General features: G+C 44.7%; 1 protein-coding gene across 11 annotated transcripts in view; it reads right to left on the reverse strand.

Annotated features, from left to right (window-relative positions):
• Window positions 1–24,812, reverse strand: part of MCF2L2 (MCF.2 cell line derived transforming sequence-like 2) — a 362,380-nt gene that overhangs the window by 42,091 nt on the left and 295,477 nt on the right. For all 11 annotated transcript variants that reach the window (XM_020980835.2, XM_078147605.1, XM_078147604.1 and 8 more), the window contains 3 exons: window positions 18,147–18,239; window positions 17,770–17,848; window positions 9,740–9,812 (listed from right to left, as the gene is read on the reverse strand). In XM_020980835.2, coding sequence (XP_020836494.1) covers window positions 9,740–9,812; window positions 17,770–17,848; window positions 18,147–18,239 — 245 coding nt within the window. The remainder of the gene's footprint in view (window positions 1–9,739; window positions 9,813–17,769; window positions 17,849–18,146; window positions 18,240–24,812) is intronic.

Raw genomic sequence — 24,812 nt, forward strand, 5'->3', positions numbered from 1 at the left:
TGGGTGGTAGGCATAATCCAGAGCTGAGATTTGGAAGACTGGTGGTATCTGAGGTTTAAGGGAACTGAGGAATTGGGAGGCTGGGGAGTTTGAGGAAGCATCAGTGTGAACATTGAAGTTTCCCATTACAAGAGCAGAAGCTGGGGAGGAGAAGAAGATGGTGAATCAGATGCAGACTGTCTTGTGAAAGGATGGAGAATGAGCTGAGGGTCAGTATATAAAAGCTGCCATGATGTGGACTGGGTGGAAGTTTTTGATGGCACGGATTTCAAAGGTGGAAAAGATACTGAGTGATGGTGGTAAACAGAGAGTCTGGAAGTAGGAAATAAGGAATATCTGACTTCTCCTTTAGGACCAGCAATTTAGGGTTATGAGAGAAGATGTGACTGCAGACGCTGGTCCAGTATAGACAGCATGAAGGCAGGGCTCAGACAGGGTTTTTAGATGGAAGGAGTGTGAAAGAAAGATTTGGGACCAAGAAAAGTTTGTTTATTATGGAAGTGGAATTTCAAAGAACAGAGTAGAAGGGTGGGTAGAGTTGGGATGGTACATGGGTGGGGTAGGTTTGAGGAGGATGAGAGAAGGGGAGGTTGGGGTTGGGGGCACTTTGCTTCAGTCATTGATTATTACAGTGATAGAGAAATGGGAGAAGCCAGAGAGGTAGTAATGAGTGACGAATGAATAGTAAGCTCCTAATCTCCTAAGGATGGAGCAGAGGGTGCTGGGCTAGACTTAGGACAGGGAAGCCCCTGGACTGCTGCTGTGATTTCTCTTCCCCTCAGGGAGCTGAAGGAGGGGAGGAATGGTGGGGGGTAGTAGGCAGTAGTATATAGAATTCCTCACATGAAGCGCTCAGGAAAAAAACAAAACAAAACACCATAACCCTGACTTAAAGAACTCAAACAAGTGAAGAAAGTCAAGGTGAGATTATTGTCCAAGCCCATGCCCCAGGAGTGTGAGTCACGAAGAACCAGGGATGCTGTGCCAGGTGAATGACAGGGCTCACAGCAGAACTGGAAGGACTTGAGAGGGCATGTTTTTGAACCATTTCATTTTAAAGATGAGAAAGCTGAGGACTGGGGAGGTGAGGTTTACATAGTCACAAACAGTAAAGCTGGTATTACTTACCCAGGTCCTTGGACTTAAAAATCAACCTGTTCTATGACATCACTAAATAGCTCAGAAGTTACACAGAGACAATGATAATTATGATGATAGATAGATAGGTATGTAGATAGTGACACAGAGATAGATAATAGAGAAGTAGATAAATGATAGAGATAGATGATCAATATGTAAGTGATAGAGATAGAAAGATAGAGAGGTAGATAGATGACAGATGGCAGATAGAAAATAGACACAGATATGTAGGTAGATTCATAGAGAGAGATGGTAGATAGAGAAATGGATAAATGATAAATGATAGATGATAGAGATAGATGATTGATAGGTGATAGAGATAGAAAAATAATAGAGGTAGACAGATGATAGATTTTAGAGAGATAGAGAAATAGATGGGTGGATGTTAGATAATAGACAGATGGATAGATAGATGATAGATGAAAGACGGATAGACAGATGACTGATGGTAGATAGATGGATAGATGGTAGGTAGAGATGGATAGATAGATAGAACATTTTTTTTTAGCCATTACTATGTTGCTAAGTGCTTAAAGTGCCAAGTGCTGGGGATACAAATACAAGCCTTTACTTACCCTCAAGGAGCTTACATTCTAGTGGGGAACACAATATTTTGGAGATCTGAAAAGGGAAAATGGGACCTGCACCATGGTGGCAGGTGAGGAGGAGGAGAAGTCTGGAGAGTCCAAGTGTGGGTGAGGTGAAGCATACCCAGGATTCTTCCTAAAATAGTGGACCTAGAGAGGAAGCCCCTAACCTGGACAGCAGGACCTTAGGATCAAGGTTTAATTAATTATTAATTATAATTAATTATCTACAATAAATCACAATTTATTTTTATTATCTTCAATTACAAATGGAAGGGCAGAAGAAGAAGAAAGAGTAGAGGGAAAGGTGCAAGGGGGAAAAGGCTTGGTAGGTTTTTAGGTGAATATTAGCCAAAGATCTTGTCTCAGGACTTGGTGGACTGCCAAGTATTGCTATCTGGTATCAGCTCCCTTTGGAAAACTGATTCATGTTGCTCGACTCCTCTAATCCTTCAGCCTACAGAGCTTCTAATCAAATGGCAGTTACAGTGGAAATTATTCTTGGGGCTACAGAGCTGAGAAAATCCAGTTTCTCCTTGGATCTTGGCCCAAGGACAGAGGTCATGATATGCTTACCTAAGGCCTATATATGTTTTTACAGCATTTAATCATAAATATTAATATCTTTAGTCTAGAGAAGAAGGGACAGCATATTCCAAAGCAGGGACCTGCAATCTCTTTAAGTGGGCCAATAAGTTTCCTTGAAGGGACAGACAGTGTTGGAGGAAGCCGCTGATAAGGTGAAGGTATTCTTAGCAGAAAATGAACAAAGTGGTAGGGGGAAAGGAGTGAGAGTAAGATAAGAAGGAGGGGAAAAGGCGAAAAAGAGGGGCAAAGAGGACAGAAGAAATGGTGGAGAGTGGCCAAGCACCACCCCCAGTGGCCTCTGAGACACTCAGTGGCTCCTGTGTAAGCGTCTGCCTTCTCTCTTATGCCAAGAAGGGAAATAGAAGTGAGGGAAAACCAAGGAGAATCAGGTCAGGGTGCCTTTGTTGTGGTTTTAAGAGAGTCCCCCAGAGCCTCAATTCATTCGAGAGGCAGCAAACAGTCCTGATCCACAAAGACAGCTGTCAGTTCATTGTACAATATGGAGGTGACTGCCTAAGAATGGAAGCTTAGTGTGTGGCAGCTGCAAGGGACTTAGGGGACATCTAACCCACAGCTCAAGAGACTAAGGGCCAGACAACCCTTCACCCAAGGTCACCTAGCTGGTCGATGGCACGGCAAGGAGCAGACCTTGAGCATCCTGATTCCTAGGACAGGGTTAAACACCTGGAGGTCGAATGGCAAAGGAGGCTGCCAGAGAAGATGACTCATCTCCCTGTAGGTCATGTATGTAGTACGGATAGGTAGGGCTGATTATGTGGGTGGGGAGTGGGGCGGGACTGAGGCAGAGGTGTAACTAGCCATTTTTATACCTGGGACAAGTGTTGAGAGGAAGAGTGAGATTTATCTGGCTGCTGTTAAGAGGAGTGGAGAGGATGTGGAAAATGCACCAGGAGGTTCCTAAGCCGCTAAAGGGAGGACATGCTGTGATGGACCACTGCTACCACCCCTGTGAGGAGAGCCTGGGGAAGGGAAGAAGAGTACCCTGGAATGTGGCTGTCATTATCACCTTCTGAAATTCCACTCTAGGAAAAGCCCCTATCACCCCACTCTAGCTGCAGCTCTGAGTCCAGGGAGGGTTTCTTTCCAAAGTCACTGAGGCCACACATTAACCAAGGCCTGCTGTGCAGGGAAACGCCAACTTGTAGCGGAGCTGAAGCATCAATAATCACACCGTTTACAGCAAGTCATAGAGGAAAAAGAAGAAGAAAAAACTCCAACCAAAGACAATGACATGGCTGACATCCCTGGGACACATTGTTTGGCTCCGGAACTGCCGTGCGCCATATTTCTGCTCTTGGGCTCCCACAGAGCCCGAGCCCAGAAAACTGCTGTGTTCCAAACTGCACAGGACCCAAGAAACTGCTGAGTCAAAGCTAGCTGTTGCATGTCAGGGGCTGGGCATGGTTTTTCTTTCCCTTTATGTCTAGATGACACTACGTCTGGATGTCGGGCAGTGGGCCTAAACCAGCACTAGGGGCCCACTCTGAGATCCCCCGCCCAGGTCATCTACTCCCTGGCCTATGGGCAAGACACATGGGTAGAATTTCACCAATGGGGAATCCTTGTGCTCCTTTGATGAAAAAGATGGAATCCTAGGCTTAAGTGGGATGGGGTAATGTGGAAGCTACTCAGATGGTGTCTTCAACAGGAAGTCAAAAGATACCCCATCAAGGAAATGAACAAGACACCTGGAAGGAAGGCCAGCATCTTGGTGCATCAAAAGAATGGGGAAGTTCAAACCACATCAGATGTTAGATAATTTTAAAAACTTTAAAAAGAGAGGGGGATGTACCCACCTGTAAGACTGGTCAGTTAGTGAGAAGGAAGTTAGGACATTTTAAATTTACTTTAGTTACTTCTGGGTTCTTCATACATACTTCTGGAATGCACTCCCTCCTCACTTCTGCCTTGTAGAGTCCCTGCCATCTTACTGGACAGCTCAAGTGTCCCCTTCCCCCACCTGCAGGAGGCCACCTCTTCCACCTTCACCTCCAGCAGCTAGGTCCTGACCTTCTAAGGCCTTGTTGTTGCTGTATTTATTTTACATGTACATGTTTTTATACGTCTCCCCAGTTAGAATGGAGGCTGTTTTTGTTTTTTCTGTGTTGCATTTGCTTAGCACAATGCCTGGCACATAAGTAAAAGCTTAGTTAATGCTCGTCGATGGATCGAACTTTGATCTTTCTATGTGGTCTTTATTTTCATCTCCCATGCAGCCCAGTGTCCCAACAAGTCTCAAGAGTCCTAGGGGGTCTTTAGTGACTGCAGACCCACCTCTCCATCCTTTCCGAGGCTACTGTAAAGGAAAAGTTACCCCAGAACTCAACATCCCTGAGGCTGTGGGGGAGTGGGAAAAATGTTGGCTTTGAATTTGGGAAACCCAGGTTACAGACCATCATAGAACCTCAGAATTGGAAGGAAGCCTGGGGTCATCAAGCTGAATCTGAACAAGGATCAACACAACTACAACATCCTCCCCTGCCCTGAAATGTCCTACTCCAGATCTGCCCACCCCTTCATCTGTGCCCTCTGGAATACCGGCTTTATAATGAACAAACTTCCTTTCCTCTTAAATCAGTTGCAGGCAGCTGAGAGTTTGACACCTCTGATCTTGAGCCTCTTTTACCTTCCATCTTCAGGCCGTGAGACCCTGCCCCTTCCTGAGGACTCTGCTTCTCTCCCCAGCCCTTCTAAGACTGGCTACACTCCCCCCTGACTCACCGGCCACCACAGAGAAGTCAGAACAGTCCAAACTCTCTCTCTCTAGTGCCATCACTCAGCAGCATCTCTTGCTTCTAGGTCCACAATGCCCAGATTGATCACTCAATCCAGATCCTGGGACCACTGTCTATGGATCTCCAGGACATTCTCCTTCCTTCCTCAGTGAGTTTTGGGCATTTAAAGCTCCTCACAACCTGGCCCCCTTCTGTCCTTCTGTCCTTCTTTTCCTTCCTCCATGAACTCAATCGTTTGGCTACACTGCCTGCCTGAAGCACTTCATTGCTTATCTGCATTGCTTTACACTGGCCACCATGTGGACATAGAGGCCTCCAGACTTGAGACCTCTCAGTCATGAACACTTCACATCCCTCATTCCAGAGTTAGGGAGCCTGACTTGCCCAAGGTCACATGGCTAATTAGCAGAACCCAGGTCACCCAGACTACCATTTCAGCATTCTTGCTATTATACTGGACTTTAAACTTTTTTTTTTAAAATTACTAAAAAAAAATTACTTTCTTAATGACATTAAGAAAACAAAATGAGCATTTCTATATACACAGTAAGATGGAAAAATAGGATTGTACACAAAACAAGTTTCTATTATGTAGAGATTACTTTTCTTTTTAAGTATATAGGAAATTCAACACAATTTTCAAAGCTGCTCACATTGTGTTTCCTTTTGATCTTCTTTCTGTTATCAACTGTACACTTAAAAAAAGTGTCAATGTCTCTTTTTTATTTCCCTTCCTTGTTTCCTCTTTCTTTCTTTCCTTCCTTCCTTCTTTTCTTTTCTTTCTCCCCCTCTTCCCTTCTTTTTAAAACCTATATTTATTTATTTTGTTAAATATTTACCAATTACCTGTAAAAAAATTTTAACATTCATTTTTAAAAATTTTAAGTTCCAAATTCTCTTTCTCCCTCTCACCCTTACCCCACCCCTTGAGAAGGCAAGCAATATGATATTGATTATACATGTGAGGTCATGAAAACATATTTCCATATTAGCCATATTCCTTCCTCCCTTCCTTCTTTGCTTCTTTCTTTCTTTCCTTCCTTCCTAACCCTAGCCCTCTTCTCTCTCTTACCCCCAGTGGGGGGAAGAACTCTTATAACAAATACACATAGTCACAAAACCCCCAAATTCCTACATTGGCTGTTTCAGAAAAAGAGTTCTACACCATGAACCCACCCCATCTTGGCCAGGTGATGGGTGGCACACTTCATTGCTGGTCATTGCTGGATTATTTTTTGGGGTGTGGGATCACCTTACCTGGGCACAGAGGTCTAAACTAAGACACATCTTTTAAAGTCCATAAGACTCAACTCCAGACCTTGCTCACATGAGCAAGCAAAGCTTTTCACCTCCCTTGCCTTAAAAAGTAGAAGGGGGCATATATTTTTTTTTTGGTTAAGACAGCCCTAAACCTAAAGGCTGCTTATTTCCAAGACACAGAAAATGTGACCTTTCCTCTCTTACCCCTCCAGGTAAAATTCAACCTCTGCCACTTTCTATCTGGGTGCCCTTGGGTAAACCACTTAAATTCATGGGGCCTCCCTCTCCTCATCTGCAAAATGGAGATGGGGTTTGGGTTGGGCTGGATACAGCTCAACTTTGATCCCAATACTAGGAGCTGAGCTCAGCTGAAATGAGAAGCATCTCTTTCCTTGTCTGGCTCTGCCAGTTCTCACAGTTTCCCTAGCAATTTCCTGGTTTTACAGCACTGGAATGTGTTGAAAGCTGATAGAAAGGGTTGATGATTAAGTTTCCAATAAAGCAGTCTTGCCCAGAGCCCAGCCCTAGACAGGAGTCTGCGGTGAGCAGTCAACTTGTCATGATTCCTTCGCCTGTGGTTTCTTGCTTTTTCATTCTCCTTCACAAAGTCCAATCTCCCACTGGTTTCATGGTCATGCAAATTTGGCTATGCCCATTTTACAGATGAGAAAAGGGAAGGAGTCATGCAACTTGACAGAATCTCTGAGTTGGAAGAGGCCAGCTTCCCTAACCCCAAGTCCCCTTGACTATATTCTGGACTAGAGGTCTAACTTGAAATCTTCCAGTGAAAGAGGAAACCACTGTCTTCCTAGGGAGCCTGTTCTACTACAGACCATCTGAAGCTAGGAGGTGCAGTGCATAGAACAGACTTGAGTTCCAAACTGACTGCAGACACTAGCTGTGTGACCCTGGGCAAGTCACTTAACCCTGTTTGCCTCAGTTTCCTCATCTGTCAAATGAGCTGGAGAAGGAAATGACAAACCACTCCAGTATCTCTGCCAAGAAAACCCCAGAAGGGGTCACAGAGAGTCGGACATCGCTGAAACAGCTCAACAACAACAAGAAAAACCTAAATCTGTCTCTCTGTGACTTTTTGTCCCTGGCTCTGCCCTCTGGGGCCAGTAAGAACGATCGAATCCCTGCTCCATACGACAATCCTTCACATTCTCGACCCCAGTTATCATGTCTTCCCTCTCCTCTTCACCCCAAGTCTCCCCTTCCTCAGGCTAATACTCTCATATCTTTACGTCCTCCATTTATCCCTGCTTGCACTGTTAGGAATTTTCCTGCTTTGGCACTGTGGGCTGGGCAGCAGGCTGGCTGATATCACCCTATCCATGGGGGAGTTCATCGGGATCTGCCCACTCAGGCAACTCAGGCCATATCTCAAGCTAGCAACTCACAGCATCCTGGCCAGGTGGGTTTGGCAGTCTCCATGATGGCAGCCTTGAGATGCTTGTATATGTTGGGAAGGGTGACTCTTGACTGGCTGAGGGACCTTGGACAGAGAAGAGCCTGTCTCCAGAGAGGACAGTGGGGTCCCACTGATTCTGGGAGCTGACAAAGCTTGGATTGTAGAAGGGATAGAGCTTCCCCCCTCTCAGCCTGCGGGGCTCTCAGGAAGAAGGACCAGGACAGGGTTGGGCTTTCTGCTCTTTTCCCTGTGGGAGGCTGGGGGAGTGGAGCTCTCTTTGCCCCATTTCTTCTCTATTCCTGGGGGGCCAAAGAGCACTCGGTGACTCTTCTGCCCTTGCTGGGTGGCCACCAGCCCCTGCTTGTCATCTAGGCCATCCTCTTATTAAGAATTCTATTTTCACTTTACAGGGTCTTTGTTTGGGATAGATTTGCATGTTTGTACCCACCCCGGAATTTCCCCCAGAAGTCCCTGCACTTGGAAGGTCTTCACTTATATACCTCATTACTCAGATAAGTACTTCCTCTCTACCCCTTAAACGCAACATGATCATTCAAGCGTCTTGAGTCTCCCTTGAGCCTCGGCAGCTGGGTGATGCAGTAGATAGCACTGAGCTTGGAGTCAGAAGACTCGAGGGCACATCTGGCCTTTGACATTATGACCCTAGGAAAGTCATTTAACCTCTATCTGCCTCAGTTTCCTCATCTGCCAGAGGTGATGAGACCTACCTCGCAGGATCAAGAGAGGTGCTATATGTTAAGCCCTTCGCAAACCTTAGAGTTCTACGTAAATTATTATTATTAGTGAATGGGGCACAGTTTTTCTACGTGCCTTACTACCTAGTGTCAAGAAGGCCTCAAGAAGGCTGGCCATAAATCTGTGTAGGTGTGGAAGGTGCCCTGAGAAATGACAGAGGATGTGGGTTTATTAAATAGATCTCACACCCGCCCACTTCCATTTTCTCTGACAGCAATGATTCTGGTCTAATCAGCATCCTTGTTTTCTTCCACCTTGTCCCTTCCCTTCCTACAACGTGGCACCCAGAACTCTGGGCACCAACCTGCACGTAGACTGACCACGGCAGATAGTGGGCATCTCTTCCCCACCCCTGCCTCAGGGAATCCCTTACGGTGCCTCTCACACACCGCCTTCCGCATCAGCGGCATCAAGCAGATCCCTGCGCGCCTCCCAAGGACTTCTTGTTGTCACTCACTTGTGTCTGACTCTGTGACCCTATGTGGGATTTCCTTGGCAGAGATACTGGAGTGGTTTGCCATTTCCTTCTCCAGCTCATTTTACAGATGAAGAAACTGAGGCAAACAGGGTTAAATAACTTGGCCACGGTCACCCAGCTAGAGTGTTTGAAGCCAGATTTGAAGTCAGGAAGATGAGTCTTCCTGAATCTAGGCCTGGTACTCTATCCACTGCACCACCTCACTGCACTCAACTTAGAAAATCACAAATTAGCATTATCAATGTTACGTTGTATTTTTATTTATTTCGTTAAACATTTTCCAATTACATTTTAATCTGGTTTGGGCCACACTGGGGAGTTTTGCACTGAGTTGGTGAGTTTGACAACTCTGTTCTATAGAAAGTCTTTCCTAACCTCCTGTCCCCCACCCTCAGCTGCTAGCGTTCTCCCTCCAAATTACTTTGGATTTATTTACTTTATTATTTTTATTTGTATTTCTTTTATATTATTAATTCTTTATATTAATATTCTTACGTACCCATTATATCCATTAGTATATCAATTTCTTGATGGTAAGGGTTAATTAATTGGTTGATTGGGGTTTTTGTGTATTTTTCCCCCGACTGGTTTTTATTCCCAGTGTGCCTAGCACAGTGCCTGGCACTCAATAAATGCTTCCTTACTGATGGCTGCCTGACATGATGCTTCTCTGTATGGAGATTCCCATGCAAATACAGAATAACTACTACGGCGAAGGAGCACACTATGTGTGAGGAGCCCCAGGGTGGGGAACAGTTACCTGGAGGAGCTGGATGTGTCCATAGGCGCATGGTAGACGCTTTCTGTGATTCTTTGGTGTAGCTGACTTGCTTCTGTTCAAAGAAAAAGGTAAAAAAACCAAAAAAACCCTTAATCATCCAGAAGTTTACTACCTAATTTTATTGATTCACTTGTGTCTAGGAACAATCAGGTATGAAAGGAATCTGTGCATTATTTCATCATGCCTTCTGGAGGGTGGAGGGGGGACAGTGGAGAGCTCCTCCCAGATCTCCCTGTTAAAGGAAGGTTCCCAGGGCAGCCATCTCATAATTCCCCATTGGCTGTACTCTCTGAACTTCATCCCTGGGTACCTTTAATAACTACTTTTACATCCATCCATTGATCCATCTATCCATCCATCCATCCATCCATCCATCCATCCGTCCATCCATCCATCCCCCCCGCCCCCAGCTTACGGGCATTTTGCAGGCCAGAAAGCCACCTATAGATCTATTTGCCATGCTTTTCTGGACTCCTCTGGAGTCCCCCTCTAAGGAATGTGTGAGTGGCCTCCCCAGCCTGGATATGAAGGCATTAGCACACCTGAAGTTAAAAGGCACCCAAGCTGCCCCTTTCCCAGGGCTCTGCATCATTCATGGGGTGCACCAGGCTGGTGGGCTACATCCCATGGGCCTGGAAAGGAAGGAAAGGGCTTCCTCTCTCTCGTAGTCAACCTTCCTTGGTTGAACAGATTCATGTTCTCAGATTCACTCTGAGTCACAAGAGGCCTCAGAAGCCCATCTGGCGCAGCCTGAACCTGTGGAAGAATCCCTTTGATGGCAGAACTGATGTTGGGGGTCAGGGGGAGGTATGAGTCATAACTGCCTTTGATAGCAGGACTCCAGGGAGAATAATGGCTAGTATCTACACATGGCTCTGAGGTCTGCAAAACACTTTCCAGACACGATCCTGTATTACAGACAAGTAAACCGAGGCTCAGAGCTCAAGCAATTTGCCACGGATCGTGTGGCTAATAAGGTTCGCAGGTAAGCTTCAAACCACTGGGCCATTCTGAACTCTCAACAAACAATCATAATCCAAGCAACTAACACTTTTATAGCATCTCCTATGTGCTAGGCCCTGTGATTAGTGCTTTACAAATATTGTGTGGTTTAATTCTTACAGCAACCCAGGGAGGTAGGTGCCGTTATCCCCATTTTACAGATGAGGAAACCGAGACAGAGAGCAATTAAGTGACTTTCCCACAGTCACACAGCTCAGTGTCTGAGGCTGGATTTGAACTCGGGTCTTCCTCTCTCCAGACCTGATGTTATATCCATGGAGCCACATAGTCTGCCTGTGGGCCAAGATATGGGGACCAGCCTGTGATTCACTGTTATAGGAAGCTCTCTCTACCAATACAGGTTGGCACCTTCTCTGCCACTTTCTACAGTCTTAGAGAGTTGCCTTGAAGTCGTGTCTTGCCCAGGATCAGGCAGCCAGTATGTGTCACAGGCAAGCCTTGAATCCAGTCTTCCTGGCTTCAAAGTCTCTCACCCTGGATGACTACAAAATAAATACAAGGTAAGTAGAGGGAACTAGCTACTGGGGTAGCTAGATGGGACAGTGGATAGAGCACCCAGGCCTGGAGTCAAGAAGACTGAGTTCAAATCCAGCCTCAGACACTTCCTAGCTGTGTGACCCTGGGCAAGTCACTTCACCCTGTCTGCCTCAGTTTCCTCATCTGTAAAATGAGGTGGAGAAGGAAATGGCAGACCACTCCAGTATCTCTGCCAAGAAAACCCCAAAGGGGGTCAGGAAGAGTCAGACACGACTGAACAATAAGTTGAGGGAGGAAGGGCACAGGCAGCTGCGGGGAATCAGATAAGACTTCACGTTGCAAAGAATAATAAAAACATTAGCAGCAAGAGTAGCTGTAGCAGTAGCATTTCTATAGCACTTTGAGGTTTGTAAAGCACTTTATAGCTGACCTCATTCGATCCTCTCAAAGCCATGTGGGGTTATTATCAGCCCCATTTTGTGAATGAAGAAACTGAGGCTCAGAGAGAGAGGAAGGGACTCACCCAGGGTCACGCTGCTACTAAGCATCTGGGTTCTTCCCTGCCTCAGACAACACGGTCACTAGCAGTGGTGGATGTGGGATACGCCCATGCTCAAGCCCGGCTCTCCTCACACCTGGGCAGGTGAAGCGTAGCCGAGGGGAGAGAGGCCAAGGCCCACCTGGGCCTGGGCCCGGCTGTAATGAGGACACTCTTCAGGCGGGTGCGGCCCCCCCTCCCTCCACCGAAGTGGTAAAGAAGCGCTCCTGGTTTGGCGTATTGGGTCTACCTTCTCGGTAACTGTCCCTTTGTAAAACCTCCTTGATGGTAACTGACTGAGTGATATCCAATCCGATAAGCATTTTGAGAGCCTGCCATGTGCCAGGCATGGTGCTAAGTGCTGGGATATCTAAGAAGATGTTAACTGGTCAACTCGCATGGGTGGGGTCGGGGGGGCAATACTGGACAACCAGGCCCAGCCCCTCGAAGGTCACCTCGAGGGCAGCAGTAGCCTTCTTTGGAGGACCCAATCTGCTAGTTCCAATGGGGTCAGGGCATGTGAACCCAGAGTCTCAGCTACACATGCATCATTGCGTATCCCATTGGAATATGAGCTCCTTGAGGGCAGGGGCTATGTTTTTGTCTTTCTTTCTACGCCCAGTGCTTCACACAGTGCCTGACACATAGTAGGTGCTTAATAAATGCTTGCTGACCGACTGGTGAACTGTATCAATGCTACTTCAGGTGATGCCTCCCCAGGGGGAGGGGTCCCTGGGCTAGACCTGGCAAGGATAGGGGCGTAGGCTTTGGCTATGGCCTACCCAAAGGCTCTGAGCTAGAGATGGGCACGGGGCATTTGTGGGGGATGGTGGGGAGGCTGGTGGGCCAGAGGGAGGGATCGTGGTGGGAAAGTGAAGGAAAGTCGGTCAGCAGTGTCAGTCAGGGCAGGCTGAGCCCTCATGGGAGCAGATTAGAAAGCGCAGCATGGCAATGGTTTGAACAGAGACAAAACCTGCCTGAAGAATGTGTCCTTATCATAGCGCACGGGCCTTAGGCACTTCATTATCCCATGGCCTTAGACTGATTTCACTTCCTTTTTTTCCACTTTAGTAGGGGGGAGGGCTCAGAGTGAACACTTAGTGGAGAAACATCAAGGAGACTAAAAGCTCCCCGAAGGCAGGAATATCTTTGTTTTCTCATCTTACTGTTCCCAAGGCCTAGAACAGAGACTGGCACAATAGAGTGGAATTGGGGGGATACACACAGCCTCAAGGGAGAACACTTGGGACCAACCATCCAGGGGCCAGCCTGGTTGCTGATGGTGGAGAGCCCAGCCAGTTGAGTGCGGACAAGTTCTCGGCCCTCACCACTACAGGATGAACTCCAGGCTCCTCCGCCCAGGTTCCCTGCCCTCCCTACGCTGGCCCGAATCAGCCTAAGACACACGCTAAGAGTGTGAGACCGAGGGCTGTTCTCCTAACCTCTCTTTGTCTGTTTCCTCCTCTATAAAATGGGAGTCAACATCGCACCTACCTCGCAGAGTTGTCGTGAGGGTCAGGTGAGACACTACCTGTAAACAACTCTTTGAATGTGAGTGGTTGTTAGCGAGCATCAGCATTGGCATCATCATCTCATCTCTTTTCAATAAAGTTCAGATAGGAATGGTTGGAGGACAAGTCACCATCTGGCTTAATATTGTTTAGTAGATATTGAATGATTTTGTATTTATGTACTCGTCGTCCCCTTTGTTAAAATGTCAATTTATTGAGAGCAGCAATTGTTTAATTGTTGGCACACGGGAAAGGCTTTGCCAATGACTGGTGATCTGTCAATGCTAACTTCTACCCTTCCCTGTAGAATGTAAGCTGCTGGAGGACAGGAACTGTGTTTCCTTTTGTCTTTGCACAGTTTTTGCACTCTGGCACAGAGTAAGCACTTTAAAAAAATACATGCTGATTAATGGATTGCAGTTTGTCATACAGGTGGAGAAAATAACTGCTTTTTGTGATGGAATAACAACTTTGGGATGAATTCAGATAATGGAATGAAACAAAGCTAGAAAGAGCCTTAGTGGGATTTGAACCAAAATCTTCTGATTCCACAGCCAGGATGCCTTTTCACTCTACCACACTCTACCACTGCCACCATGATCATGATCATCATCTCTCTTCCTCTCCATCCTTCCTCCCCCCCTCCTTTCATCCTTCTCCTCCCCTCCTTTTCCTGTCCATCTTCCTCTTCCTCCCCCTCTTTTTCCTCCTCTCCCCTCCTCCCCCTGTCTTCCTTCTTTTCCTCTTTCTCTTCTGTGTCCCCCTCTTCCTCCCTTTTCCATCCTCCTCCTCTCCATCTTCCTTTTCCTCCTCTTTTTTCTCCCCTCTCTTCCCCTCAGCTTCCTTCCCCTCTTCCTCTTTCCCATCCCCCTTTTCCTCCTCTACATCCTCCTCCCTTCCTCCCCCTCCTCTTCTCCATCCCTCCCCTTCTCCCCTTCACCCCCTCCTTCTCTCCCACAACATCCCACTGCCTCCCAAATACCCAGTGCTCATTTCTGATCCAAAATCTCTGTTTGGGCTAATCCCCTTGCCTGGATACCCTTCCCTTACCCTCTACTCATCGGTGGTCTTTCCAGGTCCAGCCCAGGTAACCCCAGTGAGCTCTGCCAGCCCATAGTGATCTCCACTTCCTCTGAACTCATTCACCCTACGCAGCCCTCATTTTTAAACACAAACTCCTGCTTTGTGTGTTTTTAATGGTTTCATGTTTGGGTGTAAGTGTAAGAAGCAGGGCCCCAGACTGTGATTAAAGAGACCCGAGTTTTAATTGTGACTCTGCCACTAACTCTCCGTGTGAGCACGGGCAAGTCACTACACTCCTCTGCAGCTCAGTTTCCTCACCTGTCAAAGAGGGGGGCAGCAGAGAAAGTGAGCGCCAAGAGCTCTCATGGAATTCTGGGCTCACCATTTGTCCCCGTCTTGTCCGCTGGCTCCTCTCTCATATTTTTTGGCTGTGCCGTAATATTTGATATTGCTGTATTTATACGAATAAACGAATGCATAAATGAATGAGTGGATAAGAGTAAATGTCCTGGACGGATTCCCCCCATGGATATGGTGCATTGATTTCTCTGTCTGGCATCTCCCATTTCAGTTTTGGAACTACATTCCAATCTCTTAACCCACATCCTCATGGGCTTTTTCTGGGGAAACTCAGCTGAGGTCTTCAGTTGGGGAAAGGCTCTTAGTTTTGCAACGTCCTACCCAGTAGGTAATGTATGTAAAGGTCAAGTGAGAAGCAGAGGGAGTTGGAGGAGTGCTGAATTTGGTTCAAGCAAAATACAAACAAGGCCAAATCCTTGGGTTGGCTCCCTAGAGTGAGGTCTCCAACTGGGGATGGGTTCACTGCCTTATTCCACAACTACATACTACACTCCCAAACCTCCTGGCCAGCCTGACGCTACAAACCACTGGTTACAAGCGGATGGATGGCTTGGTGCAAAAAACTACCTTGGAAACAGCCCAAAGCCTACCTCCTATGAGGGTGGGTCAGCAGTGTGACATGATGAACATAATTTAAGTGTGATTAAAAAGAGCTAACAGCAGGTGACTAGGCGGTGCGATGGATTGAGTGCTGTACATGGAATCAGGAAGACCTGAGCTCAAATCTGGCCTGAGACAAAATCTTACTAGCTGTGTGACCCTGGGCAAGTCACTTAACCTCTGTTTGCCTCAGTTTCCTCATCTGTAAAATGAGGATAACAATATTACCTAACCTCTCAAGGTTGTTATGAGGACAAAATGAGATAATATTTATAAAATGCTTTGTAAATCTTAAAATGTTGATAAATGCTAAGATGAAGATGAAGATGATGGCAACGGCTACTTCTGACTTATACAGACTGGTGCTGAACACCTACCTAGAAGACAGGTGGTGGACTATAGGTGCAGAATGAGGCATATATTATTGGCCAATGCATTTGATTTGTTTTGCTAAATGTACTTTGTTACTATGAGAGATGGTACTAATGCAGGGAAAGTGGAGGGTGGTGGGAGGAATTTACTTGGAAGTAACAGTAAAAAAAGACCATCAATAAAACTTCAAAAAAAAAAAAGGAACCTGCTAGGAATGGTTAAGGCCAAATTACTCAAATCAGCTTATTTTGTCAGGCCCCTTCATGCCTTAGTCAGACTCAGTCAAGGACAGACCAACATTCTCCTGTCAGCTACCCAGCTCAGACCCACTCTCAGTAGGACGCACATTTGGAGTTAATTTAGTGGGGGTGGAACAGGGTGGGAATGAGCCACTCGTCACAGGCTCTTACTCCCCAAACCTCCTGATCAGCACCATCCATACAAGACAAAGGGAGAAGCCTCGGATCCTACCTCTAGAGATGCAACAGGCTTCAGAGGACCTCTAGCCCAACCCCTTCTTCTTCTAGAAGAGGAATCAGAGTCCTGGAGAAGTGATGTGCCGAAGGTCACAGAAGGTGTGAGTGTCGGAGCTGAGACTAGAAATAAGGTCTCCTGATTCCACAACGGGCTCTGATGCTACAGTTTAAAGTCGGATTCTGTGACCAGGGAACATAATTTTCTTCTCTGTGCAAAAGGAGTTAACTTGCACATTCAACACATGACTCTGGCCTCACAGCGCATGCATTTTCCACCTTCACCAGTGGGCTCAGATACAAAGAGCAGGGTTGCCACAACCTCCTCACTGCAGTGAGGTCTCTGGCAGTGGAGATCTACAAGCATAGTTCATAGGACCAACTGTCAGGGATCTCATGGGGGGGGATTTGTGCCTCAAGGCAGGGGCTGGCTTAGCTCACCTCTGAGGTCCCTTCTAAACCTGCAATTCTGTGATGCTTGGAGTCAAGAGAGATCTGAGTGTGAATCCCACTTTTCTAACAATGACTAGTCATGTGACCCTCTGGGCATGTCCTTGGAACTCTCAGTTTTAGTTTCTTCATCTGCAAAATGGGGCTAGTAATGTCTCTCCTATGGAGGGCTGTCATGAGCATCCCATGCAACAGCCTGAGTGGTACTTTCCACTGGAGCTCAGTGATTTCTCTGCCCCGTGGGGAAGAGGGGGGGAAGACCACAGGGCACTCATGCACAACTTTAAATGTCCCAGAGGCATATTCAAAGCAAGATGGGAATTCAAACTGAGAGTAATTTGCTAGCTGCCTCTCATTAACTTGGCACAAATTGGAAACAATCGTCTCATTTTTTCCTTCCTTCACCCAGGACCTATGCCTGGCAGACGGGGCCAAGCCCTTGTTTTCATCTCGCCAGGCAGATACCATGATGAATTATCAGGTTTCAAATCAGTCTCTGGGTTTTTGCCTCTTTCTCTTTTATGTATAGTTTCACACTTATTCTCATAAAGTGAAACTTATCCTTCTGAGGCAATGTGCTGGTCTCAGAAGAGAAACATGTTCCTCTTTCACATCTCTGAATTAACACTACCCACCCACTGGGGCTGTGTCTTCACGACTTTTACCCATGCATCCAGAAACTGACAACACAAAGATTCAGCCTGGTATTGAGGGAGGAGCCTGGGAAGTAAGAAGGCCTGGGTTTGAGTCCTGGCAGGAACCTCCACGCCATTGTTATGCCCTGTAAAATGGGGCCAATGCCCCCAGCAGCACCTGCCTCCCAGGGTTCTTGGGAGGGAAGAGCTCAGTGAGATGGAAAGTGCTGCATGAATCTGAGGAGGGGCTGTTTCCAAAGAGTATGAATTCTGCATAGAATGCTATGGGCACAGACACAGACTGAGCCCCAGAGGGAAAAGTAGATGGGTCCACCTTGAAAAGTCATGGATTCCCCCTCACCAGAAGCCTTCAAACAAAAGCTGGATGACCCCATTACTTGGGTACATTGTGAAGGGTTTTTTTCCCCACATATGGGTTGAACTAGATGGCCGCCAAAGTCCCTTCCTCCTGCCATATGTGGAAGGTGAAGGGGAAGTGCTGTCATGGAGATTCCTGGAAGACAGGAGGAAGGAAAGAATCCCCTACCTCTGCAAGCTTCCAGTTGTCCCGTCAAGACTTTTCGGATCTCAGAAACCCAGAGGTTTTTCAGTTCTACTGAAGATGCCTACATAGAGAGAATCACAGAGAGGAACTCGATGGGCATCGGAATGAATCAATTATGATAGACATTGCTCTTGGGGGCTTAGAGCCCTTTTGTGTGTTCAGGGGTTATAGGCTCCCCTCAGTGACCTTTTGAATAGTCAGTCAGTCCCCAAGCATTTATTAAATGCCTACTATGTGCTGGGCACCATGTTAATAAATGATGGTTTGACTGACTGACTGATAAAAAGACAAAAAGCCCCCAACAGTGACAAGCTTTTCCAGTGGGAAAAGAGAATCCACCCAGCAAAGCAGGGGCTTACCTGAATGATGTACACTTCTTCCCGACCGTTATACCAAATCTCAAACTTCTTGTTGTCTCCTTTCACATTTTCTGTGATGCCAACCATGCCCATCTAGTGCAGAAAGAGAAAAGAAGTACTTGGAATCACTGTTTTCTATTTTCCAAGGAGGAACTGCCCTGGTTGCCTTTCCTTCCCATGCTTTCCAGTCTCTTACTCTCTGTCTCTGTCTGTCTCTGTCTGTCTCTGTCTCTTTTGGTGGCTTTCTCTCTGGCTAGCTCTCTCTAGCTGACTCTGTGAATTGGACTTAAGTGAGGCAGAGCTGAGCCTCCCTCTCTCCTCCAGTCATCGAAGGCCAGTGGCAAGACAAAAGTCAAGATGACTGGCGATGACGACGGGATTCAGCGGTTGACCTTGGCCTTTCTAAATTAAGGTCTTTCCCAGATCTCAATTTGTTGTTATGCCATATAAATGAGACAGATGAAGAACTCAAAGAAATACAGGAAAATATATGGAGTAATTCAGTGATAGGAGAAGAATCAAAAAGAATGTATATACACCGACTATAATTATTCAAATAATAACTGGCACAAAATCCAGAAAAACTGTACACGAGAATAAACATTTAGAAAGGGATGCAGAAACAAATGGTATGATTGTTATCTGGTTAAAGTTATAGTCTTTTTTCTACATAAGCTACAAATAATAGCTGTTTACAATCATCTAAAAAATTCCTATTCGTGTATTTAAGTGTCTGAATTTGTTGGTTACTAAGCTTATAATTATTGCTTTAATCTTTCTGTCTGTATTTATATACACATTCCACTTTACATGTGTTTCTCCTACTGCATATTTTAATGGCCTTTAATTTCCTCTCGTATGTTTGTTGTTTAACTTATCTCATCCATTAACTAATGTGTAAATGCTTTTAAATGCTAGATTTGGAGGCATAATGAATTATTAGAACTATTCCATAAGGGAATGATTTTATACATTTATACGGCCATGTTCATCCAAAGGGAGATAAATGAAAATTGTAAAAACTATTATTATTCATAATTAACAACTCTCAAATAAGACTATTATCTCAAATCCAGCACTATTCAACTAATTTTTTTAGCTTAACAAATTCCTGACTATTATCCATTTTAGAGCTCTCCAACAATGAAATTTCTGAATGAAAGGAGAAGAAATAACTTCATATCGCTTCAAGTTATCAAGTAAAAGAAGTGCTTGGATTTTTTCCTGCAAAACATTCCTTTGGTAATCAGTTACATTTCATAATCCTTCTCTTTTTTTCCAGTTTAAAAAAGATATCGCCATGTTTATTGTGAGACTTTTTAAAAAATTGTCTAGAGTGAATAAAGCAAAACCGAATATGACTACAAAGCTGTATATAAAGTCAACATGGAGAAACCCAAACATTCTGGTTGATTACAATGGTCAATGTTAGTATGATGATGTCAAAATGAAATGATACTTCCTATTCCTTCTCTTTTTAAATTAATCCGTTTTCCCTTCCTTCATCCTCTTAATATGATGTGCTTCTCTACCATTAGAACATTCTAAACCACTGTTTTCCTAATATTGCGTGTTTTTTCCCTTCAGAGTATGCTCAATATTCATCTAGTCTATAAAAGCCCTGACTAAGCTGTAATAACCCACCTTTTGGAAAGCATTGCAACAGTCACAGGCCCTCTCCAAAGGGAGAATGCCTGCTTAGGAATACCCACACTACACTGTCATCCCCAACTCCTGGGCACCCCAAAGTCACTGCAGACAACTTTTAAGCTTCCCTGTGATGGTACCATTTAGTGTCTGAGGAAAACCGATGGATCCAGTCTGTTTCTTTATCAACATTCCATTTATTCCTCTTTAGGAGGGTCATGCCCCCCTTCCATACGTCATCCTAATGAGATCATCCATCAATGTACCAGTGGGCATTGAAAGGACCTGTGGTTATTTGGCCAAACTCTTCAATTTCCCTGACAGCTTCCATTTTTTTCCTGGATAATGGATTCTAGAACATTTGATTTACCATGAAATTTCCATTCACAGAGATTACATGCACAGCAAGAATTTTACATCAGTATTGCTATTTCTAATAAAGAATACCACTGTCAAAGTATTTTGTTCCTTTCTTTTCTTTCCAATAAGATTTGTATTCTGAAAGTTTCATTCTACCCACTTTGTGAGATGCATCCTAACCATCCTCCTAAGCATTCCACTTCTCACAATTTATTTTTTAACCTTCCAGCATCTGAAGAGAAGCTCATAGCCTCTGTTAAGTGTTTGGACCCATCATGTACCAATATATCTTTTGATCTGGGTTTACACCAATTTTTTCCTTAGGCACACCGAATGTTTTCCTTACTACTATACTTGGGCCTATATTAATCCAAAACTCTTGCTTATGTGCTTTCCTTTAATTTTTAGTTTTAATAATTATTGTCACCATTTCCCTCCTATTTAGTATTAGGAATCTGATCTGTTAAAGATTTTTTTTGGTTAAGAATAATATTATACACAATGTTTTATATATAATATAATATATGACATTGTATATACAACCTAACATATAACATTACATAGAATAATATTCTTAATGAAAAAAAATAGTATATGTCTTCGAGTCCTAAGAGTCTGTGTAGCAAAGACTGTCAGTTGAACACTTGCAAAATTATCTTATAAATGGACAAATCACTGAGAGTCCATCTGGATTAGAATCTCTCTTTTGCAAGAGAGCACCTTCCTCTTTCCTTCCACCTGCTAATGAACTTCTGCTAATGAACATTTGTAAATTGCTGGTGGCCTCATTCTTCCCCAACTGTCTCTTTTACCTGGGGGAAGGTGGAGTAACCTCAATGAATTAGCTCTTTCTTACTTCTCCTTGAGCAATGCCCCTGTAGCCTCAGACAGCTCTGGCCAGGGCCTTAGGCCTAGATTCTTTTTTTTTTTTTGTAGCCTTTAAAGTCTATAAAGATGACTTCACATGCATGATCTCACCATTAGCCTCACAATAGCCATACAAAGTGACTGCTGCTGATATGATTGATTTCCTCTGTTTTACAGATGAAGAAACTGAGGCTCAGACAGATTTAGAAACTTTGTCTAGGATCATACAGCCTGCAAGTGTCAGAGGCAGATTTCGAACCCTGGTCTTTCCTCATTCTCAGTGAATGAGCACCTGCCTTTTCTTGGGCATATCGATATCTCCAGAGTCATCTCCCACCTACAAGACTTCCTTAGCTCTTGGCTAATGGACGTTCAGGGAGCAAGGTTCAGTTGCTTGTGTGAAGCCCCAATGCAAATGTGGGCTTTGGAAATAAGAGGGATTTAAAAAATAGACTTTGACCCTTTCTTCAGAGTAAGTGGAATGATCATAATAGGAAACAAGAGAAGTTATTGAGAAAAACTGAAGAACCTACAAAAACAGTTTTTCGGCACCCAACAACGCACGTAAAGAGTTCATTTAAAATTGATGTAGGAATTTCTGGGTAAATACACTGACCCAGGAATCTGAACTCCCTTGGTTTCTAAGCACCCAGTTCTTCCCATGCAGGGGCAGGTTGTCAAGTTCTGAAACTGACCCTACCTGTTGGGGGGGAGGGGTGGAACCTGGCCAGGGATGCCCACCAAATTCAGCACACCAAGATATGTGTTCTTTCTTAGGACCTCCTGTAGCTGGGGAGACTGCTCTGACCAGGATGACAGCCTCACCTTCCTGGAAGCCAAGTAGCACAATAGACAGAGGATGGGTCTGGAGTCAGGAAGACCCGAGTTCAAATCCAGCCTCAGACACTACTAGCTTTGTGACTCTGGGCAAGTTATTTATCCTCAGTTACCCCATCTGCCGGTGGAAGGAAAGAGGAAGACACTTTCTTGCAAAAGGGAGATTCTAATCCAGATGTATTATCTCATTGAATCCACACAATAGTCCTGGGAGGTAGGTGCTAGTACTAGAGGTCATTGAAAAGTACAATGGTATAATGGATGGAGTTCAGGTACAGAGTCGGAAGACCTGGCTTTAAATCCCACACATTTATTAGCTGGGGGACCCTGGGCAAGTCACCTCATAGGACCTGGCCTCAGTTTCTTCCTCTGTAAAATAGGAGAAGGACTGAATGTCTTCTGAGGTCCCTTCTGGCTCTGAATCAATGAGTCCATGATATAGTCTAACTCTTTCATTTTACAGATAAGGAAATTGAGGCTGAGACAGAGAGAAAGGGGCTTAGCCCAGGGTCACACAGGAAGCATGAGAGAACCTGTCATCAAACCCACTTCTTCCACAGGACCTTATGCCAGGCTCAGGTACATTCCTCTGGCAATAGGGCAAAGGCAGAGAATTTTGGAAACTGAAAATGAATCCTAACAAATTCTTTTCTTTTTTTAAAAAAATTTTTTTGGGGGTAGGCAATGGGGTTAAGTGGCTTGCCTAGGGTCACACAGCTTGTAAGTGTCAAGTATCTAAGGTCAGATTTAAACTCAGGTCCTCCTGACTCCAAGCCCGGAACTCTATCCACTGCGCCATCTAGCTGCCCCCTAACAAATTCTTCAAGGAGGCAGCTGCAGGCTCATACCTTCCCCAGGGTGAGGCCCGGCTTTGTCAGCTGCTTGTGAGTAGCACAAGTTCTGCTGGACTTTGGGAAAAAACCAGCAAGATGCTATAAATCAGCAACTTCACTCCAAAGCCAGGGCTATGGAGGGAAGTATAAAGGAACAGACTCTGACCCCCCCCCTTCCCTATGGAGGTGCCTCACGTGACCTGTCACCAGCACCAGCACTAGCCCCCAGCCTGAATCTGCCACCAGGCTGATTCCTTGCCCTTCCATGGTCTGCGTCGGCACCTGTTTGTCCCTTTGGAGGCACTTTCCTGCCTTCTTGCCAATCCCTCCCTTTGGCTGTGGGTACAGAGAAATTAGTGTTAGACTAACGGTCAAGAAGATCTGGGTTTAGGGAGATACAGGAAGAAATAGATGCAAAACTATACTAGTGGGGGACCTCAACCTCCCCCTCTCTGAACTAGATAAATCTAACCACAAAATAAACAAGAAAGAAGTTAAAGAGATCAACAGAATTTTAGAAAAGTTAAATATGGTTGACCTCTGGAGAAAACTGAATGGGGACAGAAAGGAATACATCTTTTTCTCAGCGGTACATGGCACCTACACAAAAATTGACCATGTACCAGGGCATAAAAACCTCACAATCCAATGCAGAAAGGAAGAAATATTAAATGCATCCTTTTCAGATCATGATGCAATAAAAAATTATATGTAATAAAGGGCCATGGAAAGATAGACTAAAAATTAATTGGAAACTAAATAATCTAATCCTAAAGAATGAGTGGATCAAATAACAAATCACAGAAACATCATTAACTTCATCCAAGAGAATGACAATAATGAGACAAGAAGATCTGGATTTAAATCCCACTTCTGACTTTTACTAGCTCTGTGACCCTAAGCCTCAGTTTCCCCATCTGCAAAATGGGGTTAATAATTATAACTATGGAACCTCTATCTCATGGGATTGTTGCGGGGACTAAATTAGATAGATATTATAATGTGTATATATGTGTGTATGTGTATAGATATATATGTATACATACATACATACAGATAGATATAGATATAAATTTAATCTAAAGAGGTAATATCCATTAAGTAGAGGGCTGGACTTGTAGAAAGTTGGATTCAAATTCCATCTCTGACATTTATTAGCTGAGTGACCCTGAGCAGATCAATTAACTTCTCAGTTCTTTAGACAACTCTCTAAGATTATAAAATGGAGAGAAGGTGCAAATCTGCACTGGTTAGAGGGAGTTCCTTTGCTTGGTACCTTATGTGAATCCAATTACTGGTCCAGTCTCTAAAATGGCAATAATAACAGCACCTCCTTTTCTGGGTCTTTGTGAAACTCACTGAAGCCCAGAGATTAACCCAGTGGAGGGACCCTGGAGAGCTTTCCCTCTGATTGGATGGCTCTTCTAGAATTTCCTCTTAAGGAGGGCACCAGAGCGAGCCAGCCATGTCTCATTCCTTCCCCAAGCGGCACTCTGGACATTTTTTTCTTCCATGCTCCTCGCACAGGACATCTTCACGTCCCCCTACCAGCTTTTCAGCCTTCTTTTATATATGTTCTTCCCCCCATTAGAGTGTAAGTCCCTTAAGCGCATGGACTGTCTTTCAACTGACTCACAGTAAAACCTCAGTAAATGCTTGTGGACTGACTGAGGATCAAATTAAATAATGTATATAAGGCACAATGCAAACCTAAAAACACTATGTGAATTTTTCCTTCCCGTCTATACTATTTGGACAGCTGCACGTTTCCATCTGTCCTGCAAAATGAACTCTCTTGTACGTATTATTTCCTCCAATTACAATGTGATCTCTTTCAGACTCACTTTCCCCGTTTATATCCCTGGCACTTAACACAGAATTTGGCACATAAAAGTACTTAATAAATGCTTTCATTCATTTGTTCACTAGAGGTAGGGGACTATGGTTTGGAATCGCTACATGGTATTCAGGACTTGGTTAATGGGTTAGTTTTGCTGAACTGCTTTTTTTTTTTTTTAGTGTTTATTATAAAAGATGACTCTAAGAAAGAGTAGAAGGAAGGCGAAAAAAGCCGGTGATATAAAACAAAAGACATCATTTTTTTAAAAAAAATAAGTGCTTT

This window comes from Phascolarctos cinereus, unplaced genomic scaffold, assembly GCF_003287225.1.
Source record: "Phascolarctos cinereus isolate Bilbo 61053 unplaced genomic scaffold, phaCin_HiC Scaffold_7;HRSCAF=346, whole genome shotgun sequence".
Lineage (NCBI taxonomy): Eukaryota > Metazoa > Chordata > Mammalia > Diprotodontia > Phascolarctidae > Phascolarctos > Phascolarctos cinereus.